Source organism: Dasypus novemcinctus, chromosome 24 (genome assembly GCF_030445035.2).
Source record: "Dasypus novemcinctus isolate mDasNov1 chromosome 24, mDasNov1.1.hap2, whole genome shotgun sequence".
In the NCBI taxonomy this organism is placed as follows: Eukaryota; Metazoa; Chordata; class Mammalia; order Cingulata; family Dasypodidae; genus Dasypus; species Dasypus novemcinctus.
Genome location: NC_080696.1, coordinates 55521247 through 55535804, shown reverse-complemented (window position 1 = coordinate 55535804; position 14558 = coordinate 55521247). Strand labels below are relative to the sequence as shown.

Sequence of the window (14558 nt, the reverse complement as noted above, 5' to 3'; positions counted from 1 at the left end):
TGTGTTGGGGTGAGCGTGGCAAGGTGTGTGTGTGCAAGGGGTGCGCGTGTGGCTGAGGGCTGCATGTTGGTGGGCAGTGCGGCAGCAGAGCGCGCGTGCGCGGGGAGGGGGCGCGTGGCCGGGTGGGCGCGCGTGGGGGGCGCGCGGCGCGGGCCGGGGGCGGGAAGACTGCGGCGGCGGCGGCGGCGCGGACACGGCCCCGCCGCCCCCCGTGGCTGGCGCGGCGCGGACGGGCGCGGCGCGGAGCTCGGGCCCATGGTGCGCCCGTGTCCGTCGGTCGGGCCGCGCGGGCGGCTCCGCGCGTGGCCCGGCGCTCGCGACCTCGCCCCCTCGCTGCGGGCCCGGCCCGCCCGCTGCCGCCGCCTCCTCCCCCGGGGCGGCGCGGCGCCGGCGGGCGGCAGCGCGGAGGCCGGACCGGGCGGCGGCCCAGGCGGCGGCGGCGGCGGCGCTGGGGGCGCGGGGGCCAAGGCGGGCGGCGCCGCGGAAATGACGGACAACATCCCGCTGCAGCCGGTGCGCCAGAAGAAGCGGATGGACAGCAGGCCCCGCGCCGGGTGAGCGCGCCCCGCGCCCGCCGCCCCTCCTTTGTCCGCGCGGGGCCGGCGGCCGGGGCTGGGGCGGGCGGGCGCCGGGGCCTGACAGCTCGGCCCGGCCCGGGCGGGGAAGCGCCGGGAGGGGGCCCGCCGGGGCTCAGCCCCGGGCCGGGGCGCGGCGCCCTGGGGCTGGCGCGCGCGGCTGCCCGGGCTCCCGGGCCGCCTTCCTTTAGAAAGCCCGAGAAGCCGGGTCCTCCCCAGCGCGGTGTCCCCGCGCGCGGAACTCGCCTCGGCCAGGCCTTTTAACCCTTTTCTGGTTTCGTGGCTCCGGCTTGTCGTCGTAACGATGATTTGGTCAGTAGCAAACTCTGGAGCCCGGAGAAGCTGTTTATTTGGAGGGGGGGGAGGGGAAGGGACGGTCGCCTTCCGGGCCCGGCCCCTAGGGTCTGTGCCGCCTCCACCTGCGCTCCTGGCGGCCGCCTTCCCCTCCTGGTCCTAGGTGGTCCCGAACCAGCGGGCGCCGGAGGGAGGGAGGGGCTTCTGCCAGCCGATGGGTGACAACTCCCAATCCCTCGGGGGCAAGGAGCCCCCTGGCAGGCAGGGGCTTAGCGGCAGACCCCGAGTGCAGCCCAGGTATGGAAGAGGCAGGAGCTCCCCTTCCTGGGTTGGGGACGACGGGGGGTACTTTGCCCTCCCCTCCTACTTGGAGCTTGACGTGGTGAGCTGTGAAGGCTTTGAGGGCTGTGTGCCAGCGACACTTGGCGGGGGGGGAGGGGCTGGTTAAAATGCAGATTCCCTGGCCCCCCGACCTACCAGTCAGAGTTCTTTCGGGCTGGGCTTGGGGTCATGCATTCTCCCGGGCGGTCCAGGTGAGGCTGAGGCCCCCTGATGGCCCGAAAGGACAGCTGGGCGGGGCCTGGTGCGCGGGGCCTGGTGCAGCGACGCCTAGGGTAAGAGCATCTGGTGCTGGAACAGGAGGTGGGGGGTGGGGGAGGATAGAATGGTGGACCCCCTACGCCCCGGCTCCCCCGGACTTAACTAGGTGCCAGGGGAGTTTAAAAAAGTGGAATGATGCCGGTTGCCATTTTGTGGGGGCTTTGTCCCTGGTCTCATTGGTGTCACCCAGGTGAGGAAGCTGCAGAAGGGAGACTCAACTTAAGAGTGGCCCAAAGAGGAGACTAGTTCCCTCCTGCCCGCCCCCTCCTCCCCACCCCCCCTTCTCCTGGATTTTAATCCTGGCTACTCCAGGCTAAAGAATGACAAGCTCTTTGCCTGGAGTATTGCCCAGCACTTAGTATATATCCTCAGCTAATATTTGAGGTTCGATATGATCGGAGGATGCGAAAGTCCTGTAATTATTAATTTCTGCCATGAACAATTATGAGATGCCCACTGTGTGTAGGGACTGTGCCAGGTGATGGGGATGTGAAAGTGAATCAGACTAGCCTGACTTCAGTCCTGGCTTTAACTCACAGGCACCGAGGGAGCTCAAGCAGCCACTCCCCTGGCCCAGTCTGGGCCAGTACAATAAGACCCTCTTGGGTTGCGGTCTGGGTATAAATATTTCTCTATTTAAAAAGCTCCCCCCATGATTTATTTATAATAATAAAGTTTATGTTAAGAGAAAGTTTACATTCCAGAAAAATTTCATCGAAAGTATAGGGGATTCCCATATAACCCTTCCCCTCTGCCTCCCACACTTTCCCCTATTAGTAACATGTTCCATGAGTGTGGTGTGTTTGTTACAATTGATGAGCCAATATTGAAGCATTGTTACTAGCCAAGGTCTACAGTTTACATTATAGTTTACACTTTGTGCTGTACATTTTTATAGGTTTTGATAAAATGTAAAATGGCTGTATCTGTCATTGCAGAACCATTCCAATCCCCTAAACATGCCCTGTATTCCATCTCGTCTCCTCTCCCCTTAGACCCTCTGGTAACCACTATCTTTATTTCAGTGTTACAAGTTCTTCTGTTACTATTACTACGATAACAATAAAGCCTACTTTTGGTCCTGGTTGCATTCCCCCCTTGTGTTTGTTCACCCCTCAGTTCTGAGGAATTTGGCATGATGATGTCCACCCTCTACTTCAGACTGAGAGTACCCACATGATTTTGCTTTTTTTGAGGTCCCAGGGCTGGGGGTTGAATCCTGGACCTTGTGTGTGGGAAGCCAGTGCCCCACCACTGAGCCCCACTGGCTCCGCCACATGATTTTAATGGGCAGTCACGGTGGAGAACTTGGCTTTAGTGCATGAGAGAAAAAGACAAATAATTTTTAAAAAGCGATAATTATTATGATAGGAGTAGGCATCATTAAGATGGGAGTCTAGAGGGAGAAGTACGAAGAACTTTAAAAAAAAATACAAGTTTCTGTTTGGTATTGGTTTGGAGGATCACATCCCCTTTAGCGTTTGTTAGCTTTGGAACAAATTTTATTTCCTAAATAGTTAACACAGATTCAGATTCAAATAGTGTTTCCTAAATGCCAGGCATCTGCATATATGTTGTTGTATTTAATCTGCATTTTTTGGAGTAGTGATATCAGGGAATCTTGGTATTTGGGAACACTGTTAGAAGCACAAAGATGGAGAGGCTTTCTCAGGTAGATGATGGGGTGAGGGTTAAAGGGAGAAGAAAAAATTTGTGATGGGGCAGGCTGGAGGGCACCTGAGATAAGTGACTCCCCCCCCCTTTTTTTAGGAGGTACTGGATATTGAATCTGGGCAGATGCTCAGCCACTGAACTACAACTGCTCCCCATAAATGCCCCTATTTTAATCTCCCCAGTGGCCCTATGAGTATTGGGGTTACTTTCCCCATTTTGTAAATGAGGAAACTGAGACTCAGTGATGTGAAACAATTTGTTCAAGGTCTTAGAACTAGACTGAGAGAGAGGGTCTGCTCCAGCCATCCAGAGTCTGGGCAGTAAAACTGCAGAGTGGGTGGGGGTTCTGGGTAGAAATCCCAAAACGTAGGTGCCCGTGTCCCATGGGACGGAGTGTAATTCACTCTAGGGTCACTCAGCGTATGTTGCCAAGAAATGCAGTTTATTTGGTGGAGGAAGTCCGGGGCCCCAAAGCCCTTCTTTTCTCCCTTGAGAAAGTTACCACATCCTGATGTTGAGAAAACTATTGAAATGGTTTCATTGGGAAAGAGGACATTTTCTGATATGTGTGCTTTGCTTCTGGTTGGATGGAGTTCCAGGTGCTGAAACACGAGCGAGTGGTTGTTGGTTGGCTGGTAGTGTGGACTTGGAGTCAAGGAGCTGAGTCCCATCCCAGGACCCACACTTACTACCTGTGTGACCTTGGGAAAATTATTTTACTTCTTTGGGTGTCAGTTTCTTCATCTGTAGAGGGGCATTAAAAATAATCCTCTGCCTCATAGGCTGTTTTGAAACTTACTGCCTATAAAGCTTCCAACAGTAAATACTCAGTAAACCTCCGTTGTTTACTGGGGTGAATAGTAATGACTAGGTTTTGGCATGAGCTTTGTTGTCAGAGGCCTCCAGAGTGCCTCTTTGGGAGGAAGTGGCCCTTGGTGGTGGGGAATTAGATTTATTTACTTTATTTTTCTTTATCATCCCCCCCTCCCAGATGGTTCTAGTGTCTGTTTGTTCATTGTTTGCTCACCCTCTGCAGGAGGCACTGGGAGCCAAACCCGGGACCTCCTGCATAAAGGGCAAGTGCCCAATGGCCTGAGCCACATCTGCTCCCCAAGTGGTGGGGAATTAGAAAGATATGGATGTCAAAGCTCTCGCTTGATCAAATTCAGGGGAATCTATCTATGTAGATTGAATCTATCTGTGTGTTCCATCCAGGCCCAGGTGGGATGTTGCAGAAAGGGCAGGGAATGCCGAATTTTCTTAACAATAACTCTAGGTTTTGTGGCCAGAGTGGACAAGGATGCTTTGGTGTTTACGTTTGGATTTGGGAACTAGGAACTTTTGGATTTGAACCGAGTTGATAAATAAGAGCTGAATATTTAGGCATATATATGGTCTACACAAGATTTTTTTTAAAGCTTTCTTGAGGTATAATTTGCATACCATATTGTAAGTATGCAATTCATTGCGTTTTTAATAAATTCATAGAGTTGTGCCAATCCAGTTTTGAATCTTTCTACCACCCCAAAAAGTTCCCTTGTGCCCGTTTGCAGTTAATCTCTGCCCTCACCGCTGCCCCAGCCAACCGCTGATCTGCTTTCTGTTTCTAACGGTTTGCCTTTTCTGGAAGTTTTATATAAATGGAATAATTCAAGTACAGTATGTTTGAAGTTCCTTTTTATTGCCTAATAGAGTTCCGTTGTATGGATAGACCACATTTTTGTACCATGGTAGACATTTGTGTTGCAGTTCATGTCCTTGTGTGGCCATGTTTTCATTGCTTTTGTCTACTCTGCGCACTTGAGAGCCAGAGTATCGGTTTTTCCTGTCTTCCATGACAGCCCCGTGGGCTCTCCCACCTCAGCTTTCTCTGTCCAGCCTTTAAGTGTTAAATTGGCCCTGGGCCCTTCTTGCCTCTTTCTGCTCCCTCTCTGGGTGAGCTCATCCATGCCCTGGCCTCGGGGGCCATCTTACACAAGGGCCCTAAACCATTATTCTCCTGATTCTTCCTTTCGACCTGGCCAAAAGCCCACCCAGGGCCTTGGCCCCGCCCCATCCTGTCTTCTTACCTGCTGCGTCGCCCCGCTCAGAGAATGGATGCGCCATCTGTGGGCAGAACCTTGAAATGCAGGAGTCAGCCCTGGGCGCTGCCCTCTCCCTCACCTCCCTCACCGGTTTTGCCCCCTACGTTCCTCTTTGGAGATGTCCACATCTCCCTCAGGTCTGCTGCCGTCTTTGTCATCATTGTCATCACTTGTCTCCCTGTGTCCATGCTGTTCACTGTCATTGTCCCCTTCACCTTGCAGCCAGAGCAGATGTAACCAGGTGTAGATCATGTAGAGCCGATCATGAATATCTTCTGCTTAAACCCCTCCAGCGGTTACCCATCTGTATGAGGCCTGGCAGCGCTCAGGCCCTGCACTGTCCAGTATGGTAGCCACTAGCCACATGTGGCTATTTACATCTAAATTTAACATAATTAAAATGAAATGAAGGAAAAAACCCAGTTCCTCAGTGGCACTTGCCACGTTGCCATGCATCTTCGCCACATATGCCATTGGCATCTGTAGTGGATGGTGCAGATACAGAGCATTCCCACCATCACAGAAAGTTCTGCTGGCACCGCCACTCCGGCCCCTGCCTACCGCCTGTCTCAACACACTCCATCCCTTCCCTCCTGCAGCCACAGCAGCCTTCGCCGGTGTCTCCTCCTCCCAGGCGCTCTATGCATGACCGCCTTCGCACACGCTCTTTTCTGCCTGAAACGCCCTTCCCTTCCCTCTTCACTAGTTCATGCTCATTCTTCCATTAAGCCTCACTTGGGATGTCCCCTCCTCAGGGAAGCTTCCCCAATGTTCCCGACTAGGGATCAGATCCCACCCTTGGAGCCTCTCGGAGCACCTGACCCTCTCCTCTCTTGCACTTGACACAGTTGCTGTTCTACATCGGTTTGTATTGTCATTTGGTTGGGAATGCCACGAGGCCCTGGGCAGTGACGCTGACCATTACACAGAGCCTGGCACAGAGCTGATGCTGGATAAATACTTGTTTTTTTTTTTTTTTATTGACTTTGTAATAATATTACATTAAAAATATATATGTGAGGTCCCATTCAACCCCACCCCCCCATCCCCCCTCTCCCCCCCCCAACAACACTCGTTCCCATCATCATGACACATCCATTGGATTTGGTAAGTACATCTTTGGGCACCTCTGCACCTCATAGACAATGGTCCACATCATGGCCCATACTCTCCTCCATTCCATCCAGTGGGCCCTGTGAGGATCCACGATGTCCGGTGATCACCCCCGAGGCGCCATCCAGGGCAGCTCCACGTCCCAAATACGCCCCCACCTCTCATCTCTTCCTGCCCTTCCCCATACCCATCGTCCACCATGTCCACTTTTCCCAATCCAATGCCACCTCTTCTATGTGGACATTGGATTGGTTGTGTCCATTGCACCTCTATGTCAAGAGGAGGCTCAGATTCCACATGGATGCTGGCAACTGAAAATAAATACTTGTTGAAGGAAGGTTCAACCGAAGTCAGTCTCCAGGTCTTTAAAAGGAGGGTGCAACCTTTGCTCCTAGGAGTCGCGATAGGATCACCTGTCCTTGAAGGACCAGGCACAAGCCTGCTGGGTGTTGTCAAGCTGTTGCTTACCTAATCTTCCATCATGTCTCTCCCCAGCTTGGAATTCCTTCCTGGTTGATGGAATCAAGGCTGTAGGTCTTAACCACACGATTTGAGAGTGGTGGAGGCATGGCTGCCTAGGGAATTTGAGGGAGCAGGTGCCGGGAGAAAGGAGCAGTGGACACTGACAGGCAGAGAGGACAGCCCAGAGCTCCTTGGCCACCCGGTTCTCTCTCCCTGTACTGGGGGGAGCATCAGGTTAGATGGTGTTCGGGCTTGTGAGATGACTTAATTTTCATTTAGTCTTTAAGTGTGAGATCTGTATTCTGGTGAAGACTATTTTTTTTGGTGGATTCATTTTTGTGAAAAATCTTATAAAGGTAAACTAATAAAAATGCAAGATGTCATGTGTTTAATGAGAACTAATAAAATAATATGAAGTCTGGATTGTTCCAGAGGTTACAGCATGGATGGTGTGATCAGGTGAATAACTCCTGCAAACCCCCTCCTCTAAGATGTCCACATCTGAATCCTCAGAACCTGAGAATATGTTTCCTTACATGGTAGAAGAGCCACTGCAGATGTGATGAAGTTAAGGATCTTGAGATGGGGAGATTATCCTGTATTATCCAGTGGATCCAGTGTAATCACAAAGGTCCTTATGAGAGAGAGGCAGGAAGGTCAGAGACAGGAAGAAGTGATGATGGTGGCAGGGTTAGTGGCCAGAGAGAAAGATTTGAAGATGCGCTGCTGCTGGCTTGAAGGTGGAGGAAGGGGCTGTGAGCCAAGGAATGCAGGCAGCCTCTAGAGCCTCCAGAAGGAACAGAGCTCTGCTGACACCTTGATTTTTTGCCCCATGAGACCTATTCTGGATTTCTGATCTTTATAACCGTAAAATAAGTTTGTGGTATTTTTTTTGTTTTTGTTTTTTTAAATATATGGCAGCAAAAGAAAACAAAGACAGATGGGTATAGATTCTAGACCTTGGATTTTCATACCAACCTCTGCATCCCGTGGAGGCAGTTGGGGTCCTGGCAAGAAGGCCTTGCCTGGGTGGATGTAAGAGAGGCATTTTGAGGCTCAGGTTTACAGTTTGCTTGAGAGCACAGAATTTAAATCGGTGTTGTGTGCCTCATTCCCTGACCATGGAGCAGAAAAAAGCTCATATTTGTTTAGGATCTACAGTGTGGCTCTGGACTGGTGTTTTCTCATTCACAGTGCATAAAAACACCCCCCCCCACCCCTTTTTAAGTAAACTTTATTTCAATTTCAAAAAATAGAATAACAGGCAAAAGGCAGCTTAACAAATTATGGAAGCATTAATTTAAAAAATTCTGTCTAGGCACATATATCTTATTTAATCCTACAAACAAACTCATTTGTTTTTCCAGTGTTCAGAAAGAGAAATAAATACAATAGACATTTGATGTTTTTTTTTTTTTATTTTAAATCTGTGTTTACTGATTAATAAGGAAATGGGGACTCAGAAAGTTTAAGTAATTGGTTGAGGTCACAAATGAGTGGCAGAATCTAATTAGAATGCAGGTGAGTCTGACTCCAAATTAGGAGAAATGGTGTTGGTTCTTTCTTGGGCAGCCAGGCTGCCAGCTAGAAGGCTCTGCCCTCACGATGTAGGTTTTTTCCTGGTTAATGTTTTGTTGTTCCCTCTAATAGCAATGAAGTCTTTTTTTTTTTTCTGAGTGACTGCAGGATAGGAAATTTGGGAGTAGCAGTTGTTTATGGTATCACATTTCCCCCCTCCCCCTGAGATGGCTCCCTTATCTGTTTGCTTGCTGCTTTGCTTGTTGTCTGCTCATTGTTCTTGCTAGTTGTCTGCTCATTGTCTGTTTCTTGTTTAGGAGATTCTGGGAACTGAACCCGGGACCTCCATGTGGGAAGGGGTGCCCAACTGCTTGAGCCACATCTGCTCCCTGCTCTTTTTTTTTTTTGCTTTTGCTCACTGTCTTGATTTTTTTTTTTGCTCATTGTCTGCTCTTCATTTTTGTTTGATGTTTGCTCGTTGTTTGCCTGTCTTCTTTTGCTTGTCTTCTTTAGGAGGCGTCAGGAACCGAACCCAGGATCTCCCATGTGGGAGGCGGACACCCACCTGCCTGAGCCACATCCACTACTTATGGTATCACATTTTGCAAAATGCTGTGTGTGTGTGTATATATATATATAAAAGAAAGAAAAGAGATAAGAATATTACCATAATTTTAAATGCCCTGGGCAGCATGTTGGCTTTGTTGCCTGGGGCTAAGAGTTTGGATTCTAGGGTCACGCAGACCTAGGTTTATGTACCAGCTTTGCCATTTTACTGCCTGTATAACCTGGGGCCACTACCTTCACCCCCTGTGCCTCAGTTTCCTTTCCTGTAAAACGGGACTCTCCTAAGAGTACCCGTGTCCTTGGCATGAGCATACAGACTAGCATTTAGAGAAGGTCAGAAATTGAAGTTCTCGCGGTGTGGGGGTCAGACCACACACTTGTGGATTCTTTTTCTGACCAGCATTCACTCCCTTTCTTTGTAGAGGGTCTAGTTGAAAAGGATGTCTGGCCAGAGAAAGCCCACACTTCAGGTGGATTTGAGTCCACTAGAAGCCATCTTGGACCCCCAGAAATAGTCCTCAAGTGAGGTGCCTCCCTTTATAGGGCCCCCAAGGCCACCTGCTTCTCGTCACTGGGCCCCGGACTGGGTCCCTCAGAGATGCCGTTTTCAATTCAGGGCTTCTTGACCAGGGGTCTGTGAGCGTGAATTGAAATTCAAAAAAACATTATTCTTGTGGGGACATGTTGGTGCAGGTGTCTTGCTCCTCTTCTCCAGGAGGCACCGGAAACTGAACCTGGGACCTCTCGTGTGGTAGGCAGGAGCTCAATTGCTTGAGCCACATCCGCTTTCTCAGTGTAGTTTTTTTTTTTAATATGGAACACTTCATGAGTTCGTGTGTCTTCCTTGTACAGGGGCCATGCTAATCTTCTCTGCATTGCTCCAACTTCAATATATATGCTGTTGAAGCGAGCACAGTATAGTTTTGATTTGCATTCAGTGTACTTTTGAGTTGCATTTCCCTAATGGCTAATGATGTTTAGCATTTTTTCACTTTTATCGGCCCTTTGGGTATAATCTTTGGAGAAATGTCTATTCAAGTCCTGTGCATATTTTAACATTGAGTTGTCTTTTTGTTATTGAGTTATAAGAATTCTTTATATATTCTGGATACTAAATCTTTATCAGATACATGATTGTCAACTATTTTCTCACATTTTGTAGGTTGTCTTTTCCTTGTGTATGTTTTAAATGTTTTTTCTTTGATGGACTCGAGATAGTATTAGGCATATAGCCTATAGAGATGTGTTTGGGGGAGGGCTTTTGGGGGGGTATTGTGCTCATCGGTGAAATCCAGAGACCCCCCAGCTCTCCCCCACTTCATGGTGGAGTGAGGAGTTGCATGAACAGCAGTTTTTGCCCCTTGGATGAGAATAGTCAGTGGAAGCTTGGCCGTGGCCTGTCAGGAAGTGCTCTTTGTCCTCTGCCAGCCAGCCCAGCCGCACATGTGCCATCCATTTCCAGTTACGGAGTCCCCTGCCCTGCGCTAACCAAAACCAGGCCAGGTGGCCCCTGTCGCCGTGGAGCTCGCAGGCAGTGACTCTGGGGCAGGGTAATTCCAAGCTGAGATCAGGACTCTGGAGGACAGAGGACCCAGGAGCCACCCTCTAGCAGGCCAGTGAGGGGAGGCCCCCAGCGGCCTGTCCCCAGGGAAAGAGGGCAGCCGTTTGATCCTGAACCTCTCCCTTGCCAGCAACACGTGGGACCAGTTGGAAGGAGGTGGTGAGGCAGTGAAAATTCCATCTTTGGACTTTTGGCCATTACTCATCAGAACAGAAAGCTCTTTTAATGTCTTTGCCCAGATGCAAATGGTGAGAGTCAGTGATTGGGGCTGGCTGCATTTTATGGCACCAGTAACCATTTTATGCCACCAGTAATACCGCTTGCACAGAAAGTGAGGGGACTGTGTAATTTAGAAAGAAAAAGACCAGTCTTATGGTCTTTAACTACAAGGAAAAGATGGTGCTGATTTTATTAACTAGTATCTGTTTTCTTTCATTAGTGTGAGTTTGTGAGATTAGTGTGTGTTCATAGGTTGGCCAGTGGGAAATGTCACCAAAGATCACTTTAGGTGGCTAACAGCCAAACGTGTGTTTTTGTGGTTCCTTGTGTTTGTGTGAGTGATTCTTGTTTTCTCTTTATAGTAGTCATAGGAAGTTTCCTTTTAGAATACATTTTTTTAACAGAGTTAAAGAAAAGTCTGAAGCAAATAATAGTTCACGAGCTCTGTAGATATGCCCCACGTCATGACTGACGTTTAAGTGGCGGCTTCTGCAGTAGCACTGTCTGCCTGAGAACATAATATTTTTGCTGCAAGGGAAAATAAAAGGCATGATCTGGTTATATGAACAAATTTGTATTGTATTTTGCCAAGTTATCCATGAAAAGCATGACTTTAAACAATGGGTAACTTACCAGGCTAAAGTTGCTCTTACCTTTGCCTCAACAGAGTTGGAGGGAATTCTGGGAGAGGAGGTGGGAAGGGGGGGCCCCATGGAAGGTCCTGGTGGGGGGTTGGACAGGCAGGCTGGACCTGTCCCTCCTCCCAGGACGGTCCGGTGGCATTGACCGAATGCCGGGGAAGAGCCCACCTGTCCACGCAGAGTCAGGCAGAGGATTCCCGGGAACAGCTGCCGACTGCAGGGAGGAAGCAGGGTGTGCTGCCAGCAGTGCCCTCCCCGTCAGGGGCCTGGCAGGGCCGCCCGCCTCCGCGTGCGGTCTGCGATGACGCAGGATGGCGTTGGTCAGCCCGGCTTCAGGCTGCGCAAGCCTGGCAGTGCTGACATTTGGGGCCAGTAATTCTCGGCTCTGGGGCTCTCCTGGGCATTGTAGGAGGTCGAGTAGCATCCCCAGCCTCTGCCCACGAGATGCCAGGAGAAACTGTCACCCCCCTGCCCCCGCCCCCCGGTGGTGACAACCACAAATGTCTCCAGACATTGCCCATGTCCCCTGGGGGACAAAATCCCTGCCTGTTGAGAGCCATGAGGCTAATGAATGTTCACTGAGTGGCCACATCCCTTTTCAGGTGCCTCCTCCTCTTCAGTACTGAACAACAAAGGAAACCTGTTGGGTGAGAAATTCACCTTTGGCCTGTTGCTCTTGGTGACGAGTTCAGCTTTCTGATTTAGTAGCTAAGGAAGCCTTGAGCTGTTGGGACCTGTCTCATGTATCAAATATGGGCAGTTTTGCCATCCCTTTATTTTATTAAAACCTTTATTTTAAACTGATGTTGGTAAGTTCTTTAGCAGTTTTATTTAGACAGCCCAGACCTGAGAGAATTCTCCAGAAGCACATGGTTGCAAAGCCATTTGGACTGGAGCAGACCTGCTCTCTCTCTTTAGGAAGAATCTAAGATATGCCCCAAGAATTCTGCTGGGTGGAGGGGCCATGCCCAGATATTTCCTTAAAAAAAAAATGAGAGGGGTTGTAGGCTTACAGAAAAGCCATGCAGAACGTACAGAGTTCCCACATACAACCCCCACCTCCATTCCCCATCAATTTTCCCTGTAATTAACACTTTGCAATAGCGTGGAGCTTTTGTTACAATTGATAGATGACATTATTATAGCTGTACTAGTACCTCTAGTCCATAGTTTACATTAGGGTTCCCTGTGGTGTACAGTTCTGTGGTTTGACAAAAATTTTTTTATCCTGGTAACATATATACCACCTAAAACTTCCTCTTTTAACCTTATTTATTTATTTTATTAAAGATTTATTATTTATTTATCCTCCTCTCATTGCAGTTACTATCCGCTGTTTCCATTTGCTGTTTGCTTTCTGTGTCTGCTCATCTTCTCTCTTTAATATATATTTTTAAAAGATTTATTATTTATTTCTCTCTCCCCCACCACCCCATTGTCTGCTCTCTGTATCCATTCGCTCTGTGTTCTTCTGTGTCTGCTTGTGTTCTCATTAGGCAGCTCTGGGAACTGATCCTGGGACCTTCTGGAGTGGGAGAGAGGCGATCATTCTCTTGCTACACCTCAGCTACCTGTTCTGCTACGTCCCTTATTATCTCTTCTCTGTGTCTCTTGTTGCATTATCTTGCTGCACCAGCTCTCCGCATTGGCCGGCACTCGTGCGTGGGGTGGCACTACTGCAAAGGGTGGAGCACTCCCCCGCGGGGCGGGATTCCTATGTGGGGTGGCACTTCTGCGTGGGCTGGCACTCCCTGTGGGCCAGCTTGCCGCACAGACCAGCTTGCCTTCACCAGGAGGCCCTGAGCAGCGAACCCTGGACCTCCTTATATGGTAAATGGAAGCCCAACTGCTTGAGCCACATTTGTTTCCCAGCTCATCTTCTCCTTAGGAGGCACTGGAAACTGAACCTGGGACCTGCCATGTGGGAGAGAGGCACTCAGTCACTTGAGCAACCTCATCTCCCTGGTTTGTTGTGTCTCTCATTGTCTTGTTTGTGTTTCTTTTGTTGTGTCATCCTGTTGTGCCTACCCATCACGCCTGTCCATTGTGCCAGCTTGCCTTTTCCAGAAGGCACTGGGAACTGAACCTGGGTCCTCCCTTGTGATAGGTGGAAGCCCAGTTGCTTGAGCCCCATCTGCTTCCCAGAACCCCTTTTAACTACAGAATTCAGTGGCTGTCACTGTGTTCACAGTGCTGTGCTACGATCACTGCCATCCACACCAGAACTTTATAATACAAACTGTACAGTTCCGGCATCAACTCCCCATTCCCTGCCCATACCCTGGCCCTTGGTAACCTATATTCTAGATTCTAACTCTATGAGGTTGCTTATCCTAATTATTTCATATCAGTGAGCTCATAAAATATTCTTTTGTGTCTGGCTTATTTCATTCCACATGTCTTCAAGATTCATCCAAGTTGTTGCATATATCAGGATTTCATTCCTTTTTTACAGGTGAAAAAGATCCCATTGTGTGTATAAACCAATTTTATGTATCCATTTTCATCGATTGATGGACACTTGGGTTCCTTCCGTCTTTTGGAATTGTGAATAATGCTGCTATGAACATTGGTATGCAAATATCTGTTTGAGTCCCTGCTTTTAAATCTTTTGGGAATATACCTAGTAGTGGGATTATATGGTAATTCTATTCTTAACTCTTAGGGCAGATAATTGTTGATGTGGGGAAAGAAACTGGGGATTTGTGAGGCTACAGTGATTTGGAGAGAAGTATGGATACATTCTGTGATCCCTAGTAGGGGGCAGTTGGTAGCAGAAATGATGTTGATGGGGAGGAAAATTCTAGAAAGTGGAGTTAGGAAGTGTTCCCAGGCCTGAGAACTCACCTGTCTGGGGTGGGATGAGCCAGATTGGCAAGGTGACATTCAGAAAAACAGTTATGTTCACTACACCAAAGAAAACCAGGACTTAAGAATTTAAGCCCCAGTTTTTAGACATTTCAGAGGATTGCTGGCTACTTTAAAGGGTATACAGATCTCAAAGCTGTACATATTCACAAACAAGTTAACCAAAATTAATAGTGTGAAGAATAAAAATAACTACTGTTGATTCATTAATTCATTCATGGTGTAAATATTTATTGGCACTTACTATGTCCCCGGCACAGATTTAATGTTGGATAGAGCAGTAGACGTAAGAGTCATAAATCCCTGCTTGGCACGTAGTAGTTGCTCATTAAATGTTTGCTGCTTGAATGAAAGAGTGATGAATGAATGAAGAATAAGAACC

The 14558-nt window shown here is 49.0% G+C and overlaps 1 protein-coding gene and 1 non-coding gene across 4 annotated transcripts in view; one reads left to right on the top strand and one right to left on the bottom strand.

Annotated features, from left to right (window-relative positions):
* Positions 1-255: 255 nt before the first annotated feature.
* The window catches only part of ATP9A (ATPase phospholipid transporting 9A (putative)), a 146903-nt gene continuing 132600 nt past the window's right edge, over positions 256-14558 (top strand). Inside the window, exon 1 of one of the 3 annotated variants that reach the window (XM_058287233.1) lies at positions 256-554. In XM_058287233.1, the coding sequence (XP_058143216.1) occupies positions 256-554 (299 nt within the window). Of the gene's footprint in view, positions 555-771; positions 888-930; positions 1167-14558 lie in introns of those variants that run through there. The other 2 variants (XM_058287235.2, XM_071211791.1) reach the window with 2 other exon arrangements.
* On the bottom strand, positions 9695-9801 carry LOC111760125 (U6 spliceosomal RNA). The gene has a single exon (XR_002793909.1). It is a non-coding gene; the product is annotated as a U6 spliceosomal RNA (small nuclear RNA).